Source organism: Callospermophilus lateralis, chromosome X, assembly GCF_048772815.1.
Source record: "Callospermophilus lateralis isolate mCalLat2 chromosome X, mCalLat2.hap1, whole genome shotgun sequence".
Taxonomy (NCBI): domain Eukaryota; kingdom Metazoa; phylum Chordata; class Mammalia; order Rodentia; family Sciuridae; genus Callospermophilus; species Callospermophilus lateralis.
This window is the reverse complement of record NC_135325.1, coordinates 10,522,533-10,543,167: the sequence shown is the minus strand read 5'-3', so window position 1 is coordinate 10,543,167 and position 20,635 is coordinate 10,522,533. Positions and strand designations below refer to the sequence as shown.

The following is a 20,635-nucleotide window of genomic DNA, read 5'->3' as shown; positions in this document are numbered from 1 at the left end:
AGTTGGTGCACTACCTTGGGCAGGAGGCCTAAGTTGCCTCACACATGGACCTTTCCATAAACTGCTTGAATGCCCTCATGATGTCATGGTTGGTTTCTTACACTGTGATCAATTCCAGAGAACAAAGCAAAACCCTGTCTTTTATAGCCTAGCCTCAGAATTCATACTCTGTCATTTCCACAGTATCCTATTAGTTACAAGTGAGTCTTATTCACTATGGGAGGGGGAGGGAGTATGGATACAAAGAAAAGAGAATCTTGGGATCTCTTTAAATATTAAGCAAATAAGTAGAAAAAATACTAAAGACTGTTCTGAGTATCAGAACATCTTCTTAATAATGAAAAAATTGGATTTGATGAACACTTAAATTCTCATCTAGTGGGCTGGGGTTGTAGCTCAGTGGTAGAGTGCTCACCTTGCAAATGGAAAGCAGTGGGTTCAATCTTCAGCACCCCATAAAAATAAAATAAAAATATTGTGTCCATCTACAACTAAAAAAATTTTTCATCTAGCCCCAAAATTATGAAAGATTATTCCAAAATGCTATATGTTGGCCTTGTTTCCCCCATGTCCCCAAAATGGAGCATCAAGTGGATTTGAGGATTTCATTTCATTAAATTCCAGTAGAAGCCACAGGTGAGTGTTTGCTAACTTGGCTTCCACTTTACAGTTTCAGGCAGAGCCAACAAAATATGTGAAATTCTCCCAATTTGAAACAGTTATTTCCTTAACAACAAATCTATGTTTGATTTCAGGATTAATTCTATAGTTTGATGCCAGCATAAGCCCAGCCTCTGGACAAAGGCTTATCTTCTTTAGCGCAATATCTATGATTAAACTGGGGCAACCAAATCCCTTGTATATAACAGCAAAGATAATAAAATCATTGAGTTTAGCCTTTAAGCCATGCTTGTTTTCAAGCCAAAACTTTATTTGCTTAAAATAATTCTTTAATATGATTTGAGATGTATAAAGATAAAAACCAAATATCAAAATGAGGCATTTTGCAAATACACAGTGATGTTGAATCCATGAAACAAATTTTATTCTGAAGACCAATCCATGTTAGTAGAAATGAAAATCAAATGGGTGTTCACTCTTCCCAGTGCCACCACTACCTGATTCAACTCAAAGGATTAAGGAAACTGACAGAAGACTCCTCAACAATTCCAGGAGCACATCTTCTCACAGGGCTGTATTCTGGGGGACTCAGCAAACTACAGCCCACAGGCCAATCCAGCCTGTTGCTTGTTTTGTAAACAAAGTTTTACTGGAGTACAGCCATACTTATTCATTTACAAATTGTGGCTGCAAAGGCAGAGTAGAAAAGTTGCACCAGAGACTGTATGGCTGACAAAGCTGAAAATATTTACTGTCTGGCAATTCACAGAAAAGATTTGCCCATTCCCAGTCTATACCTTTGAAGACTTGGCCTAAGACAACCAATTATAAGTTCAAAATGTCTATGCATACTATATGCTGTTCCAAGCATTTTTATGGGGCAAAAAGGAGGAAGTGTTGCTATTTATGTTGAGGTATTACTTACATACAGTAAAGGAACTAATCTTTGTTTTTTCCAATCAGGTGATAAAACCCAGGACCTCATGCAAGCTATGCATGTGCTCTACCACTGAGCTACATCCACAGCCCAAGACAAAATTTTAATGTATCACCTGTGCAACTACCTCCCAGATAGAGAACATTTTTTGTGCCACTTCCAGTCAATACTCCCAATAAAAGTAGCCATTATTTTAACTTCTATCACACAGATTCCTGAATTTTGTATGCATGAAACACAACAGGATTTACTGTTGTGCCTGCCTGGCTTCTTTCACTCAGCATTGCCAGTAAATAACATCCATACCTATTTTGAGTGTGAAGCAGTTTTTTCCTCTTCATTGCTATGTAATATTCAATTGCATGACTAGACCTTAACTTCTTTCCCTATTCTTCTGTTGGTGAATATCAGGTTCTTTCCAAGTTTTTGCTATTATAGATAAGGTTGACATGAATGTTCTTGTACATGTCTTTTGGTGGACATAAGGATTCACTTATCAGAAGGGGAATTTCTTGTTAACAGGATACCAACAAAAACTTTTCCAAATTGGTTGGACTTTTTAAATATAGAAAAATATTGGTTTGGGGAGTAGAGGGGTGGGGAGGGTACATAGGAATAAAAAAGATGTTGGAATGAGATGGACATCATTACCCTAAGTACTTGTATGAAGACACGATTTGGTGTGAATATACTTTGTATAAAACCAGAGATATGAAAAATTGTGTTCCTTATGTGTAATATGAATTGTAATGCATTCATTCCTGTCATATATAACAAGTTAGAATAAAAAAACATTGGTTTCATTTCTAAGATCTTTTGAGAGCAAAAATTCAAAATACCCCCAACAAACTTCTGCTGTTTCTTCTGTGATACACTGGCTATCACAGGGAGGTGTGACATGATAGTTTTAGAAATGCAAGCTGAAGCTGGGCATGTTGGTGCATGCCTGTAATCCCAGAAGCCCAGGAGGAGAGGCAGGAGGATTGTGAGTTCAAAGTCAGCCCCAACAACTTAGGGAGGCCCTAAGCAACTCAGTGAGACCCTATCTCTAAATAAAATATAAAATAGGGCTGGGGGTGTGGCTCAGTGGTTGAGTGCCCCTGAATTCAATCTCCAATACTAAATAAATAAATAAGTAAATAAAACAGAAAAGAAATACAAGCCTAACCTAGGCAATGTGCTGGTATTTTATAAATTTATCCCACTAAATCCTCTCCCAAAACTCTATAGGCTAGGTAACCTCAATACATGGCAGATAAGAAAAGGGCCAGGACAGATAAATATCTCAACCATGGACCTACAGTTAGGTCCATGGAACTCAAGGTCTCCCACTGAGGGTTTTACTTTTTCCCTTTGAAAAGCAGTTTTGCAGTAATCACAAAGTTAGGGAAACAGAGATAGATACCAATAACCTTAGCTCCTTATTTTTTTCTTTAAACACCTTATTAATTTAACTATAGTTAATATTTAATAATTAATTTAATAATAATTGATTTAATAATTCAATGATTTATTATTATTATTAATTTAAATATGGTTAATATTTAAATTAATTATAATAGATTAATTATTATAGCACCTCAGTATAATTCCTCATACTGTAGATTTAAATCATTATGATTTCATACTACATTCTATGCCTTGAAACATGCTATCCAGATTGACAAGGATAGAAAAGTAAGAAGTATAAGCATCCTGCAAAAAAATCTCACATTTAAAGATGGCCATAAACCAGAGGGTTTCACACAAAGGCAAGGATTTGCAAGGTGAGGGAGATAACAACCTTATAGGTTTTTCTATCTTCTACTCAGGTCTCCACTACATGTAGAAGCAGATTTAAGTGGCATAAATCAGAAAATGATAATGGGAACTGAATGAAATTCTCATAAATCACGTTACTAAGTATAGTTACATCGTAGATGTGAAACCCAATTAAACAGATGGCCACATGCTGTCAGAATCAGCCCCTAATCAATAAAGATGTTCATTTTACAAAATCACCTCAATTTTTCACTTTTTCAGTGAAGCAAAAAGAAGGCAGTTGTGGAGCGGGGGGGGGGGGGGGGGGGGGGACTCTCAGGAAACCCAGTGGAGAAATGTGCAAGAAGCTCCACCTGTCCTAATTTGTAGTCCAGAAAATCAGGAAGGGAAGGAGGGGAAGCCACCCAAAGGATTCCTTGTCATGTTGCCTGGAAATAGAATTTACAATGAGAGCAGGCAGTGGTCATTAGGAAAACAGAAACAGCTTGAATCTCTTAATTAAAATACTGCTTCAAATTGTTCGTTTTAAAACCCCTCTGTCTATGAGCTTTTGAGAAGCCATTGGTTTTCCTTGAGATGGCTGTTCCTGGTAAACCTCTGACAGGTTCAGCTCTTTCCAGGCAAAAAAAAAAAAAAAAGGCAGAGCAGGGGGAATCCTGGAGGTGGAAATATTATTAGACACACCAAGTCCCCAAAGAAGCACTAAGCCTTCAGTGGCATTTGAAAGTAAGTGGAGAAACAAAGGTGAAGAAATTATCTTGTTGATTTTCTTGCCTAAGATCAAATCTGGATCTGACGTAATAGTGCATAACTTAGGGATATCTATATGGATTATTAATTTTTATCTTAAAAATAAGGGAAAGATAAATACAAAAATCAGAATGGTAGTTGCCTCTATGGTGAGGAAGAAAATGAAATGGGGAGGGAGACAGTAGCTGCAATGATACTCATAATGTTCTGGTTCTTTGCTGAGTTACGGCTTCATGGGCACACACTGATTTTATGGTTTCTTATAGACTTTATAATCGACATGGGCCAACATGTTATACATTATTGTTTTGCATATACCAAATATTACATAATAAAACTCTTCCTTTTCTTTTTACTTTTCTGTTGTGTTGTGTGGTACTGGGGATCCAACCCAGGACCTCATGCATGCTACTTAAATACTCTTCCATAGCTGCACACCCAGCTCCAATATTTATTTTCTTTTAAAATAAATCATCTAAGCAATACCCCTTCACTTAATAGATTATTCCAAATATTATTATAATAATATATTTAAATAAATAGTAGTATAATTTTAGTTATAATTACTATCTCAAATATCATAAGTTCCCAAGTAACATATGCAGCTTAGTTTTCAATTTGGAGCTTAGTACCTTAAGAAAGCAACAGTATTTTCGTGATAATGAATACTTATATAGTAAGCAGTGACATTCAAAATATTTAACAACTTATTTGGTTAAATAAATTAGTGTAGAAATTAAAAAAAAAAAATCAGCACCATCTGCTTGTTTTCCTTCTGCTCATTATTCTCACAGACCAAAGTCCTACAGACATCTATTTCCAAATGTGGCCACAGGAGGGCAACTCTGGTCGTGAGTAGACACAGCTCTCAAGCTGTGGTCTCTGGCCAGGAAGTACTGTAGAGACAAAGAGCAGCTTGAAGGACTTAGAGCAAGCAGGCTGATTGACTGGCTAGAGGACAGACATAATAAGATGCTTCAGTGAAAAGGTGTTGTTTGAGTAAACACTTGAAAAGTAGGGGGGTTAAACTTGCAGATCCCTTGGGATTCCAAGGCCAAGAGATCCCCAAGTACAAATACCTCAAGGGAAGAGTGTATAAGATATGCTGTAGGACTGTGAAAGAGGCCAGTGTGGCTAGAACTGAGGGAGGGATGGAAGAGTAGTAGGAGGTAAAGGCAGAGAGAGATCTACCTCTAGGTCAAAGTAAGCAATTTAACCTTTAAGCTGAGTAAAATAAGATACTGGTTTAAAAAAAAAAAAAACAACTTTGAACAAAGGAGTAACTTTGATTGTAATTTTTTTTTAAATAGATGCAATACCATATATAGAATAGACTGAATCAGAATGAGGACAGAAGCAAGGAGACCAGTTAGAAGGCTGTTACTATAATCAAGGTGGGAGATGGTGGTGTGAACAAGAATGATTCTGTCCCTGTGTTCAACACTGTAGAAATGTGATTGAATCCATGAGATTAGATGTTATCACCAAGAGAGCGAATGAAAAAGGAGAACAGAGGTGAATAGAACAGACACCAGGCCTGAGCCTTGGAGCATGCCGCCATAAAGAGGAAGAGAAGATGAGGAGAATCCAGCAAAGGTTTGACAAGGAGTGGCCCATCTTCCCTGCAACAGGCTTCAACCAACTTGAGTTGATGTCTGTCAAGTCTTTACCCTTTTACTACAAAGAGATGTACCTCTGAACAGTATACAGAATTGTTCAGCATGATTTCCAATTTCATTTACATGATATCATACTCCATATAATTTTCCAAGTTCTCTTTTCTCATAGAACTTAGTATTTTTTAAACCCATCTATGTAAATACATGTCACTTTAGATCATCAAGTTTTCACTGCCATATGGTATTCCTTTGTGTGAACGTGCTATATTAGATTCACTTTCCTGCAAAGGTACAAATAGGGGATTCTCCTTTTTCTGCTACTGTCAATAACATTTATGTGAGTATTCTCGCATGAGCCTCCTTTTGCCTTGCCTTGCCTTGTATGAGAGTTCTCCAAGGCAGAGAACTTTTCAAACTTAAGCATACATTAGAATCACCTGGAGGCTTTTTAAAAGCAGGTTTCTGAGCCCCACATCCAAAGTTTGTGATCCATAGGTCTGAGGTAGGGCCTGGAGATTTGCATTTCTAACAAGTTCCCCATGATGTTGTTGCTGCTGGTCCAAAAACCAAATTCTGAGAACCCCAGCACTGGAGCACATGTAGGTACTCCTTTGGCTCCTTCAGATAATGTCAAATTGCCCTTCAGTATATGTCTTTATTGGCAATACTGGGCACTGTCAGAATTTTAATTCATGCCAATTCTGATATCTAATACTTTATATATTTATCATGGCATTTATGATTACATGTACCCAATACATATAAGCAAAAGTTATCAAGATATAACATCATAGATCTAACTAGACCATTTTCATGGTTTTCTCTTACATACAGTTATTCCCCTTCAGGATACCTGTCTGCCTGTCTGCCCAGTTACCTGTCATTCTCCTCCTCGATCTCTAGGATAGTATAGTATAGTTAAGATGATTATGAGAGGAAAGTGAAGGCATGATTTCTTCTTCATGACAAACTTCATTATGGTTTTATTTACTGTAGGTTTTTTTAGAGTCACTGATGATGTAAAGCTTAAAAATTAATAAGGCAAAGAAAATGAGGAAAAATAGGTATAAGAAAGAAAAACAAACTTGGGCTGGGGTTGTGGCTCAGTGGCAGAGTGCTCACCTAGCATGTGTGAGGCCCTGGGTTCAATCCTGAACACCACAAAAAAATAAATGAAATAAAGGTATTGTGTCCACGTACAATTTAAAAATATATTTTTAAAATATTTTAAGAGAAACAAACTTATTTCATCCACATACCTGGTCGCTTTTCAAGGGAAAGAAAGAATGCCCTATACTTCATCAGAGGCATGGAAATGTTCCTTTCATTTTGTACCAGATTTTAAAAGACGTCAAAAGGTTGTACTTACGGATCTGGTTGGTAGATGCACTGTAGAAGGCATTGACAGTTGTTGGATTTGTAAACCATCTATAGGAAGATAAACAAATGCCACAGGGTGATTGTCATTATCCAGGCAGGAGGGTGACAAAGACAAACATGATGTAGCTGGATTTATTAGCAGATACCATAGAACAAGGGGATTTGGCCTGGGGAAAATTATTGCCTCAGTTAGGGCTATTGCCTGTTCAGTGAATAATCTCTTCCTAAGTTGAACATGGCTCATTGAGAATATTAACATGCCTGGTCATTCACTGTTACTAACTTAACATAAAAACTCAGCACCAGTGCTTCTAAAGAAGCTATAATGAGAAATTCTAGAATCTAAAAGGCTTTGCCTGCAGATGGAAACACAGCAAAAAGCTAATGTTTACCAGGCCTTGTTCAATGAATTAATGAAATAGCTACAGTTTTATGCTGCATCACCTCTGACCTGTCCATTCAAAAGTTTCAGATTGGTGATAACATAGAGATCCACTTAAAGAGAGGTGAATAAACTACCACCATGCTTCCCAGAGGGTCTACCTGCTCCAGTGGAAAGCTTCCTGATTTTAGTGACAAAACAATTAACAATTGGGTCTGTCTATATCATTAACTAGCTGTCTTATAACAGTCACTGACCTTCTTGGAGTCCAGTTTTAGCTATAAAGTTAAAGTAGGCAATTTTGGAGGTCTTTGCAATTATAAACAGTTTATAACTTCATCTTAAATTTACAGGTTACTTCAGGAATTGGAAATTTGTTCTCTATAAAAAGTCAGATTGTACACATTTTAAGCTTTGTGGGCAAAGAGGCAAAATCAATGAATGGTATTATATAGATATTTGATAGCAAACTTTGCACAATTTTTATTGAAGGAATTCAAAATAGAATAGTAATTTAGTAGAATTTTTTGTAATGCAAGCCTATTAGTGAGAAGAATTGAATTCTTTTGTGGTGGGATAACATTTTGCTTAATTGGGCTTCAAAGTTATTGCTTCACATCCTCAAACCAATATCAGAGATTTATCTGTAAAAATCATTCTTGGCTTATGGGCTATATGAAAGCAGGCAGCAGGCAAGATTTAGCCCACAGGCTATAGTTTGCCAAACCCCAACGTAGATGCTTGTGGGTTTCAATCACTGCCCTTCATAATTAAAACCAAATAATTCATCTTAAACTAAATTGTTCACAATTAAACTTGTGTGGGACTGAGGGCATAGCTCAGTGGTAGAGTGCCTGTGTAGCATGCATGGGCCCTGGGTTCCATCCCTAGCACCACCAAATAAAACTTGTATGAATCCCCTTCAAAGCAATCAATTTACTCACTTATGTCTAATAAAATAATTATGTCAGTCTAATGAATTTATTGCTATGGGAGGCTAATATAAAACTGGTAGGGGGACTGGGGCTGTAGCTCAGTGGTAGAGCACTTGCCTTGCAGATATAAGGCCCTGGGTTCAATCCTCAACACCAATAAATAAATAAATAAAAAGAATTGAAACTAAGGATATTTTTAAAAAAACTGGTAGGAAACCCAACTATTGATTCTAGCTTCCACTCCTACCTTCTCCTACCTATAAAGAAGTCTATGAATATGTCATATTATTATTATTAATAAACATTCACTAAGCACCTAAGGTTTTACTCCTATAGTCACTACAGGACATATTAGTCCATTTCACAGATGAAGACACTTATCTGTGAAATGGACTAATTTAAATTTAGAAGCATTATATACTTGCATAAGATCGAGTCTGACTTCAAAGCACTTTTTTTCCACATTGTATTGTATTGGTGCATTATAGTTGTACACAATGTTGGGATTTGTTGTTTCATATTCATACATACACATAATATAACAATATAATTTGGCCAATATCACTCCCCAGCATTTCCTCCCTCCTTCTGCACCTTCCACCCCTTGGTTCATTTCTTCTACTGATGTCCCTTTGATTTTTAGAAAAGTTACCACACCTTTGTTTTCCTTGATCCTCTCTAGCTTCCACAAATGAGAGAAAGCATATGACCCTTACCAAAGAAGTTCTCTTAAACATTATATTATACTGGAGACATTTCTGGAAATCAAAAAAAAAAAAAAAAAAGGTGCCTCCTCTCATGTCAAAATTAAAACTTAGACTTATTTCCATGAAATGCATATTCTCTTCCCTCAAATTTAGGATCAGTATTTCAATTAAGCCCTAATGTGTAATATAAACTTACTGGTTGGCACACTTTCCTCAGGAAACAAGTAGAAGGGAAAGCACATTTACTGACAGAGCTTGCCACCTGTAGTGATCCCCAGGATCCTGTGAATATGTTGCTTTATATAGTAAAAAGAACTCTGCAGATGCAATTAAGGTTGAGGACTTGAAAATGGAGAGTTTCTCCCAGACTATCCAGGTAGACTCAATCTAATCACTTGAGTCCTTAACAACAATCTTTTTTTGGCTGGAATGACAGAGATTGTAACAGGGGAGGTCAGAAGAGATACTGCAGATGAGAAATCAGGGGATTCCAAGGGTGAGAAGGATCTGATGCACTTTTGCTGCTGGCTCTAAGATTTAGAGGCCATACACAAGGACCATAGAAAGGCCCCTGGGAGCTAAGAGTGAGTCCCAGGCAATACACAACTAAAGTAAGGACTTCAGTTCTACAACCCAAGGAACTGAATTCTGTCAACATTCTTGATGAGCTTTTTCAGAGACTCTTAATAAGAGCCTAGCGAAGCTGACATCTTGATTTCCACCTTCTGAAACCAAAGCAGAGAAACCAGCCAAGCCAAGCCAGATTTCTAACCTACAGAACTGTGAGACAAATGTGTTGTTTTAAGTTGCTACAGTTGAAGTAATTTGTTACAGTAGCAATAGGAAGCTAATACTTTGCCCAAGGAATCCAGCATTTGTAGGTTAAGAGAATCCAGACACCTCTCAGCTTGGTTTCTAAAAATCATTCAATTCAATCATAATACACACAAAAGACTCTGTGTATTCCTACACTATGTTCCTTCTCTTTACATCCTTCCCCTTTCTTTCCCTTTAGCAAAGAATAAATGAGCTTGAAACAGCAAATGAACTTATGCTAGACAAAGGTGGACAAAACAAAGAAATCAAATAACCAATTCCTGAAGTAGACTCTGCTGAGGACTTCTGAAGCTTTAGCAAGGATGACTAAAAATCTTACCTCAGATACATGATCTTACCATTCCTGACCCTGCAGAGCTCCTATTGACTCTAGGGCACATTTGGAGCCTTGATTATCCCCAGAGCTAATATTAAGCAGCTGCGCCAGCAGATCCTACCAGTTGTTGATACTATTCTTTCTTCTGTTTAGTGCCTATGCCAAACCAACTGTTCAACATTCCATACATTTCCTTTATTATATCCAAGTTTATTATATATTTAGTTTTACCATTCTCTAATGTAAATTGACCTGTGCTAGTTTTATAGTGTATTTTACAATTTTTTTATATTCCTCCTATGAAGAGATGGAGTCTAAATTCCTCTCCTCTTGATTATGAGCTAGCCTTAATGATTCACTTCTAAAGAATAAAATGCAGTGGGAATGACATTGTTTGACTTCCAAGGCTAGGCAATTAAGGCTGATACAACCCCAACCCCACCCCAGTATAGGAAGCATGCTTTCTCTCTCTTTCTCAGGAAACTTGTTCTTTCATGTTTCTTTATCAGCCAACATGTTGTTAAGAAACTCAATGTACATGGAGAAGCCATATATAGGTGTTCCAGCTAACAGCCAGAATCAACCATTGGATATGAGAAAGGCAACCCTTCCCCATGACTCCAGCACCAGCCACTATCTAAATGTAACTACATGAAAAACCATGTGCAAGAACCACACAAATGAGCCTAGTGCCCCCAAGAAACATGAGTGATAAAAACAATTATTGCTGTTTTAACCCTTTAAATTTGGAAGCAGTTTGTCATGCAGCAATAGATATCTGGAACACTGAAAAGTTGGCTGTCCCAGATTAAGTCCTACCCAGTAGGCTGAATTTCCCCCAGAAAACAGTTTTGTTTGTCCAAAATAATGGTTTAAAAATATTACTGCATTGGATCGGGTATGGTGGTACATGCCTGAAATCGCAGCAGCTTGGGAGGCTGATGCAGGAGGATCACAAGTTCAAGGCCAGCCTCAGCAACTTAGCAAGACCCTGTCTCTAAATAAAACATAAAAAGGGCTGGGAATGTGATTCAGTGCTTAAGCACCTAGGTTTAATCCCTGATATCAAAAAATAAAAAAAGAATCACTGAATTGGAATTTTTTAAGTAGAATGTACAGTTACTAGTTCCCCCATGGTCCTCATCATTCCTTGTTGTTGTTTATACTTAGCTAGGTTAGCCATTTCTTCAATGACTGGACCCTGAAAGCATTTGAGTTGCAGAACTTATCTTCCAATAAGATTTTAAGTTCCTCATGGGTTAAGATAATAGTCCAAATGGTACATTCAGAGTAGAAAATCACTTAATCTATTAAGATGAATTTATTATATTGCAAACATCTACCTTAATAAACAAAGAACATCATTTGAGTACTTTAAATTCTTCCTACTATGTCTTTGTGATGCTCCTGCAGTCTGTGTTTAGTGAAGAATTTAATGGATAAGGTAGGGAAAAGTCCTATAAATTTAAAATCCCAAAATATATGGGGATGAAATAATATTAGACAATAGGACTGATGAAAAGAATGTAATGCCAAAATACAATGATCTGAAGGAATAACATTCGTACTCCATTTTCTTAGAACCATATGCAATAGATATACATTAGAGTCAAGTTTCACATTTTACTTGTCAACACTTGAAGATAGTCTAGAGAATATGTAATGGGAAAACCATCAAGTATCTATTTCTTTCTTACTAATATTTCGCAGTTTATATAACTCACATTCTGTGCTACAGATGATTTTGCAAACAAAAATTCTGTGCAGAACCATAATTTGTAGAGACATTTGATGCATTTTAAAATGTATTTTCCAAAATATATAGAAAGAGAATCTAGGCATGTTTGGTCACAGTAGAATGAGAATGAGTTAATAGGGAAACTGGCTTAAAATCATTTCTGTCAAAGAAGAAGATCCTGAGGGAAAGAAATTACTCTTGACTCAAGCCAAGCAGTAAAATAAATCCTCTATTTTTAAGCAAACTGATGAAGTGACAATTCTGAGAACCAACCCCTAAATATGTACCTTCAGGGATGACCACCCAATTAATTTCATTCTTGCTGACATTTCCTATTGCCTTAGAAAATTCTTAATGCACATTAGTGCAGCTAAAATGAATTCCATGAGAATGAAAGATAGAGGGTATTTATCTCCTATCCCCACAAAGAAGTAAAATGTTATTTCAGGGTTTTGTGGAAATGTAATCATGATGTGCTGTTCAAAGTGTAGAGGAGCTACTCCAGAATCATCCCCACTTGATTAACTTATGAATTTCAGACTTTAAAAATGTCAATTAAAGCCAATGGCTGTCATGAAACTAAAATTCCCTACAATGCCTGACAAAGTCCAGCCAGATATTTAGGTAGGAAGGGAGGCAGGGAGGGAAGAAAGCAAGGAAGGAAGAGGGAAGCAGAGAGAAGGGGAGGGGAGGGGAGGGGAGGGAGGAGGGGAGGGGAGGGAGGAAGGGAGGGAATGACTGTCATATCACTTTACCATGCAAACAGGTTAAATCTCTTAATGTTGTTTACCCTGAAATAGACATAATCTGAGAAAACAAGAATCAAAAGTATTATACCTATATTCATTCTTGGAGGATTTTTCCCTAAACATAAACCAATTTAATATCCTTGTGAAAGAGGTAAAGTCAGCTCTCCACATCCACAGGTCAGAAAAAAAAATGCACCTCTACCCCATATGTTCAGACTTTCTTCTTGTCCTTATTCTCTAAACAATATAGTAGTGCATCTATTTACATTGTATTAAATGTTGTAAATAATCTACAGATGCTTTAAAATATATGGGAAGATGGACATAGGTTATATGCAAAAGCAACTCCATTTTGTATAAAGGACTTGAGCATCCTCAGATTTTAGTATCTGTAGGATATCCTGAAACCAATTCTGCATAGATTCTAAGAAACGACTATATTTGTTTTCCACTGATGGAGGAAAAAAACTACACATATCAAACAATTTGCCTAAGCCCACAAATTCACCCAGCATTTTTCCAAGGCATGAATAAAATATTAGCAATAGTCAAGAGCATTAGAATCTGACAACCAATCAGTATTTTAAGATACTGTTAAAGATGACACATTTAGGACTTTTTCAATTAGCATCACAAGCCCTGCTACATATCCAAATGAATACCAACATTTTGAAATTGAAGAATTAAATTGGCATCATATCTAATATGGAGGAGTTCCTGCAAAAACCATAAAAAAGTTACAAAAACACTGCTTGGTAAAGCCTTGAATTTTCCACAAATTAAAAAAAAAACTTTTAACTGATCTGAATTAAAGGGCAGAATGATTTTCATATATCTATAACAATCGTACTGTATATAGATGGTCATAAAGATATTAGAAATTATTTGCTAAGGAATGGAATATAGCTCAGAGGTAGGGCACTTGCCTAGCATGTGCAAGGCCCTAGGTTCAATGCCCAGCACTACAAAAATAAAAATTGTTGAAATCATTGGGTTTTGGTCATCAGATTTTAGAGCCCTAAATCTAAAATGTCTATTGTGTAGTTTAGTTTGAGGATTAAACATGATAGGAAGACTAAGACATAATATGATAAGAGGAAAGAACCCAAGGCAGCAGACAATTATCTATCATTACCAAAGAAATTTTAAAGCTATCTGTTTTCTTCTTTGATGCTTTTGTTTGGAGTCAGGGATAGGTAGAGGAGTGATCTAGCTTTGGGTGTATTCCTTCAAGGGAATAACTTACTAGTATCCTCACAGATATATGTTGTACAAAAATTTGAAAAGCAGAGGGCAGGGATGGCCAGATGGGAGCATAGAGTACTTAAGGCTGGGTGCAGGGGATTAGAGACTCTACAATCCAAGACAGAGTGGGGAGTTGAAAAGTGACAAAAAAAAAATATCAAAATAACCAGCCAAAGATCTAGAAACTAAGTATCAGCCAAGGTAAAAAAAAAAAAAAAAAAAAAGTGGACTATTGGGGTTAAATCTGCAAGCTTTGTCATGTAAAAATGGCCAACTTGGTTGAAAATGAATGAAGAAAACCCAGACTCAAATTTAAAAAAGAGATCCTGAAACTGAAAGTCAAACAAAGGCTAAATAAGCACTCCACATATCCCTGGTTGAGTAGGAAATTAGGTATATATACAGGGGAGACCAGAGAGAACCCAGTAGAAGGTAAAATCCAAGACAGATGGAGTGCTGGCTGTGACTTTGAAGGCATTCCCAGCCTACACACAGAGCAACTGGCACAGGGTAGAAGCCCAACAGGCTGGAGGTGGGTGAGCATAGCCATGCCCTAATCACTGGCTGAGCACTAAGTTGTAGAAACACGGGGGTAATCACCAGGAATAAAAAATAAGAACTAAAAAACTGAGCAAAATATCCACACCTCCTTAGTACAGAAGATATAAATTCTGTAGTGTAATTCCAGCAAAGTCACTCTAAGAAAAGCCTTAGAAAAACAAATCAGAATCCAGAGTTGCTACATCATCTAAAATGTCATTTTCAACAACAAAAAATTATGTTATGCAAAGAAAAAGTATAAAAGAATCAATCAATAGCAACTGACTCTAAGTGAGCCCAGATACTGGATTTGGCAAAGATGTGAAAGTAGCCATTATAAATTAGTTCAAAAAAATTAAGCTACATTCAAAAAATTAATGATAAATATGACAGTGACTCAATAAATAATCACAGGGAAGCAGAAACTACAAAAAAAAAAGAAAGAAAAGGAAATTCTGGAATTAAGAACAGATCAATAGAAATGATCCAACCTAGAGAAAAAATAAAACACTGGAGAAATGGGCCACAGTAGAATAGAATCTAGTCTCAGAAGCCAAAAGCACCAGAAGGCAGAACAAAAAGTAATCTAAACCTGAGCTGAAGAATTTCTCAATTGTAAGCTTTTTATTCAGTTGTAAAATAGGGGTAACTGTACTTCTACCTCCCAGAAGTGACATGAGGATAAAATGAATTAAAAATTGTGAAGTGCTTCCTGGCATATTGTAAACACACAATAACTGTTAGCTGCTATGATCATCATCATCATCATCACCATCATCATCATCATCATCTTGAATAGCAGCAGCAGCAGCAGCACCAGCATCTGCTCATGGCAGAAATCAGAACTGGCTGGCCCTGGGCCTCAAAGTGTTTAAGGAAACTCTCCTACAATTAGGGAATGTTCTTACAGACAGAAGAAGACAAATAAATCTTAGCTGCTATTCTAATAGAAATAATATAGCTCTGAGTTCTTTGATATGCATTACACCTCAACAAATATCTTCTGGATGCTTCAAAATTATTCAATTTTTAGAATACTTTTTAGTTGTCAAAGGACCTTTATTTCATTTATTGATATATGGTTCTGAGAATCAAATCCAGTGCCTCACACATGCTAGGCAAGCACTCTGCCACTGAGATACAACCCCAGCCCCCAAATTATTCATTTTTACAAGTCTGATCATACTCATTTCTAAAATATCTATGATTTTTTAAGATTGAAAAGTTTCCACCTGAGTGTGAAAATCTAGAGAAATATTCTTGCTATATATATATGTGTGTGTGTGTGTGTGTGTGTGTGTGTGTGTGTATGTGTGTGTGTGTGTGTGTGTGTTTACAACTAGATCTAGCAATAATTTTAATGTTAGCTAGGGTAAGCCTTCTTCTGATAGGTTTTAATGAAGATCTGAATCATATAATATCAGAAATAAGAGTTGGCTAAACACGACACAGATTTTGCTAAAGCAAAACAACTGGCAATCTAGCTACTCTAACTTGAGGGGAATTACAAAGTTTAATCTAAGAGATTCCACCTCCCAAAGTATTTACCTATTTCACTTTTTTTTCTTTGAATACTCACTCTGTTTTTGGAACAGCTTTTCTTAGCCAGACGAAATCAGACTGTGCTAAATACTTTCGGGTTTGTAGAACGTTGCCAAAGTAGTCCGATTCTGAAAATTTGATCTGAAAAAAAAAAAAAAACCATAATACATTGTTGTAAGTTAAGATAAGAGATGACTCTAAAAATAGATTTGAGCACATGAAGGAGCAACCAGCAGAGAAGCTACGGCCCTTGCAGCATCTCTCAGCCGTTACTGGTTAACCCAGGATTCACAAAGCCGTGAAATTTAATCTCAGTGATTTTCTTTTAACATAAAAGCTCAAAAATCAATATGGTCATTTCTGGATCACAGTTTAAAAAAAAAAAAAACATGAGAAGCTACAGTCATTGACAATGTGTTCCATTTACTTTATAATTGAAAAATCTACTTTAACCTTTACAGAACATATCAACTTAGGTTTGAAATTTCTTGGCTCACAAGTTCTTGATCTTTCTAAAATGTGGACCTTATTTATTTGTCACCTAAGATTCTTCTAATAACATTCAGTTTACTCAGCTGAAACCTCATTTAGTTTATAGATGATGATTTAGTCAAATGTTAAAATCCAATTTACTGTAATCGGCATTTGTTCATAAAGGAAAAAAATGAAACCAATTCAGAGACCCTATTTTCCACCCTAAGCACAAAGAAGTCACCAGAATAATTTAATTATTAAGAGAATTTATCTATTAATACAAAAAGGCTCTGGTCACTAAAAATTAATAAAATTACAGAGGAAAATCATAGATTATAGTTTTCAAGGGAATACAGGAAGTTGGTAGCTCACAATAATGTTGTCTACTAAGATAGGAAAATTGGCATAATTATTGTGTTCCTTTTTTCTTTTTTCTTTTTGGTTTTTTGGAAGGAAATGGCAAACACTTTCAATACTAATACATTTCATCTACAAAATCAGCAATATTTAACCTATAGATTCTAAATAATATCTGTACAGCAATAAAAGCAATAGCTGGTATTGCTAACTAATGCTTCCATTTTAAAATATATTACCATGGCAAAAATAAATGTAAAATATATAACTGTGGCAAATAAGGAAAGCACATTTTTGAATAGGTGAAAACTAAGAGTAATCAAATTATTAGCTATATTTTTTTTTTGGTAACTTTAAGACATAGTTTGTCTTTTTTTCTTTTCCTGGTACTGAGGATTGAACCTAGGGCCTTGCACATGCTAAGTAAGTGTTCAACCACTGAGTTATATCCCCAGCTCAAACCAAAGTCTTTTAAAATTAAAAATTAAAATACAGTAAACGCATACATATGAATACATATACATACATATACACAACTTGATGGTTACCAACTTGACATGTCACCTATTTGTTGGCCAATACCTGGCTCACATTTAGTTCCTCCCTAACATAGAGTGGGTATTCATGGTGGTGGTGTACACTCATTGTGTCCACAGACAACATCTGTGTTTCAATAAGTTTTCTATGTCAACAACCTTAAAAATCTTTCAATGGGATCAGGTATAAAAGAAAGTGTAAAATAATTGAAGGCACACAGAGAAAGTGAGGAGTGGAAGTATCAATTCCCAGCACCCTTAATATTCTATTTGGCCAATAAATTATAAAGACATAACTTTAAATTGTCCTTTTCTTAAAGTGCTTCAGCAGGGAAGGGGAGGCATGATAAATAAATCACTGTATATTCATAGAAAACAATGCAGTGTTTTAAATCAATGTTCTATATGCATGAACATGAAATAATCTGAAAAATAAGGCAAATAAGTTGTATGAGAAGATTTAAAATTTTAAAACACGTGAAACAATACTATATACTGTTTATGGACACAAACATATATAGCAAAAGCATAAAGAAATACATAGGAATGATTAAGATTGATTTCACAGTACCATTTATATCCAGGGAAGGAGATAGGTAAGGAGGAAGGAAATCAGATCAAGAATTAGACACTGAATTTAAAATGTATCTATTTTATGCATTTAAAATGTATGTGTATTCTGGGCACAGTGACACATGCATATGTGTCAGGAGACTGAGGCAGGAGGATCAGTTGAACCCACCAGTTCTAGATCAGTTTGGGCAATACAATAAGATCCCCTTCTCTAAAATAATAATAGTAATAATAATAAATTAAATATGTATGCATGTATAAAAGCTATTCAATAATATTTTTGAAGATAAATGTGTTCAAAACATTATTTTACATATTGTCCCAATGTTAGAAATGGTTCATAATAAAAAGAAATCTTCTAATTGATCGTTATTTTAAGATAGAGGTTTTCTCCTAGCTTCAAAAGAAACATAGAAAGCATCTTGCTTTAGGAAATAGACTTAACTAGCATTCCTAAGACATTCTTGTATCATATAATTGAAAGATATGTCCAGGTGCATGCCTGTAATCCCAGCTACTCAAGAGGAAGAGGCAGAAGGATTGCAAGTTCGAGGCCAACCTCAGCAATTTAGCAAGACTGTCTCAAAATAAAAAAAATTAAAAGGGCTGGGGAATGTAACTCAGTGGCAAAGCACCCCTAGGTTCAATCCCCAGTACCACAAAAAGAAAAAGAGTCCATTGTTCAAACCTGAGTTTTTTTCAGCTTTTGTTTTTTTTTTTCCAAGATAGCCCTGCCAAGACCTTCAAAACATTATTGTAACTGATATAAAATTCAGATATGTTTTTGGGGTTCAGAACATTGAGAAATTCTCCCAAAAGTATTTCCTTTAAAAATAATAACTATTTTTTGAAATATTACTGAAGTCAGTTTTTACTTTTAGAAAAGTTTACTAATTGTGATACTTTCCCATTCCATCTAAAAAACAACACCAGGGGCTGGGAATACAGCTCAGTTGGTAGAGTGCTTGCCTTGCATGCATGAGGCCCTGGGTTCAATCCCCAGCACCACAAAATCATCATCATCATCATCATCATCATCATCATCACTAACTTGACACTAAGTTTGGTCCATAGACATTAAAGATAAAACCGTCTCAAGACTTCCAAAGAAAATAATTCCAAATCTAAGAACACTATAAATAAATAAAGTTCTACCATACCCACAAAAATAATCATTCAGAGTAAAACTTAACTGTAACACATTACAATTTGCCACAGCTTATGTACATTTAGAAGGACAATTGTTATATTGTTTTAATTATTAAATTGTGAATATTTGTCATTTCTTAGACTGCCTTAATTTATGCATTGCACTAATTTAATGGAAATCACAAGTAATGGGGATCAAGTCTTACTTCGAAGACAAAAGTGTTTGGAGGTAAGAGGGGCAGTCATTATTCACATATGATAGATAGGAAATAGGTATAATGAGACTATGGAACTAGGCAAAGCCACACAGCCCAAATCATTTGGCCCCTACTTCAATGTTATTTTCATTGGTTCTTATAAGAAACTCAGTAATTCAACAAAATGAGTACAGGGAAGAAGGAGGAGAAGATAAGAATTAGAAACTGGAATAGAAGTAGTGATTAAATAAAATCATCATATGGTTTACTTAATAAAATACTGTATAGCTATTAAACTAATGGTAAAAGGCTATGGAAGACAGTGCCAATACAAGGTTAACTGTAAACATCAGTATTAAATGCTATATAAACATCAATTATAGCTACATAGTAATAGATAAAACAGTACACTCTAAGGGAAATATACATTATTATGGTCAAGTACCAATACTGTGGGTACTTTTTAGTTCCTTTCTTCTATTTCTCAAATTTTCTTCCATGTGATAACACTTTGACAATTTCAAATATTTCAGAAGGCCCTTGGATGAGAAAAAAAAACTCAAACCCCAGCAATGATAAGGAAAGTTATGTTTGTTGTTATAGAAATAGCAATAAAAATGTGCATGAATATTTAAATCACTTGTTATCTCCAAAAAAAAAAAAAAGTAACCTCTGCTAGGGACAATAATTAGCTCAAAAGTCTCTTGTCCTTTCAGTTACTGGGAAAAAATCTAGGTCAAGTTGATAATGACTTTCAATCAATTCTATCTCTTGACCTTTCAATGGAGTGACCTTTGGGGAACTAATTAGGTTCCCATGTCATTTCTTAGGAATAGCTTTCCAGATTATAAAATTCATGGGAACTTGGATTTCTCTTCTTGGAAATTCTGGCCTGGATGCCAAGCACCAAATGTTTCATAATAAATGGAAGAATGAAGTTATTACTGCCTTCTCCCACGAAGTTAAGAAGCATATAACAAGGGCAGAACAAGGAAATATGTTCAGCTTCTTTGTAAAAAGAGTAAGGATATGTTTATAAGAAACTACACATACCAATGGAAATAAACATTCTAATGCACCTCTCCTTTAACTTAAATCCTTTAAAGATACTCAGAGATATACCTAAATATCTAAAAAGATCATGTGTTAGGCCCTCAGATAATTTTCTGAATGCTTAATGGAATCCAGATATTATATTTAGATTTTCCTTGTTTAAACAGCAGAGCAATATGCAAAACTGGTGTGCTTAGATGGCTTTGCTCATAAATGACATGTGTGTATACAGAGACA

At 35.6% G+C, this 20,635-nt stretch overlaps 1 protein-coding gene across 2 annotated transcripts in view; it reads right to left on the bottom strand.

The window, feature by feature from the left end:
- The window catches only part of Phex (phosphate regulating endopeptidase X-linked), a 185,634-nt gene that overhangs the window by 34,589 nt on the left and 130,410 nt on the right, over window positions 1-20,635 (bottom strand). For both annotated transcript variants that reach the window (XM_077107194.1, XM_077107195.1), the window contains exons 14-15: window positions 16,097-16,200; window positions 7,058-7,116 (exon numbers count right to left, since the gene is read on the bottom strand). In XM_077107194.1, the coding sequence (XP_076963309.1) occupies window positions 7,058-7,116; window positions 16,097-16,200 (163 nt within the window). The remainder of the gene's footprint in view (window positions 1-7,057; window positions 7,117-16,096; window positions 16,201-20,635) is intronic.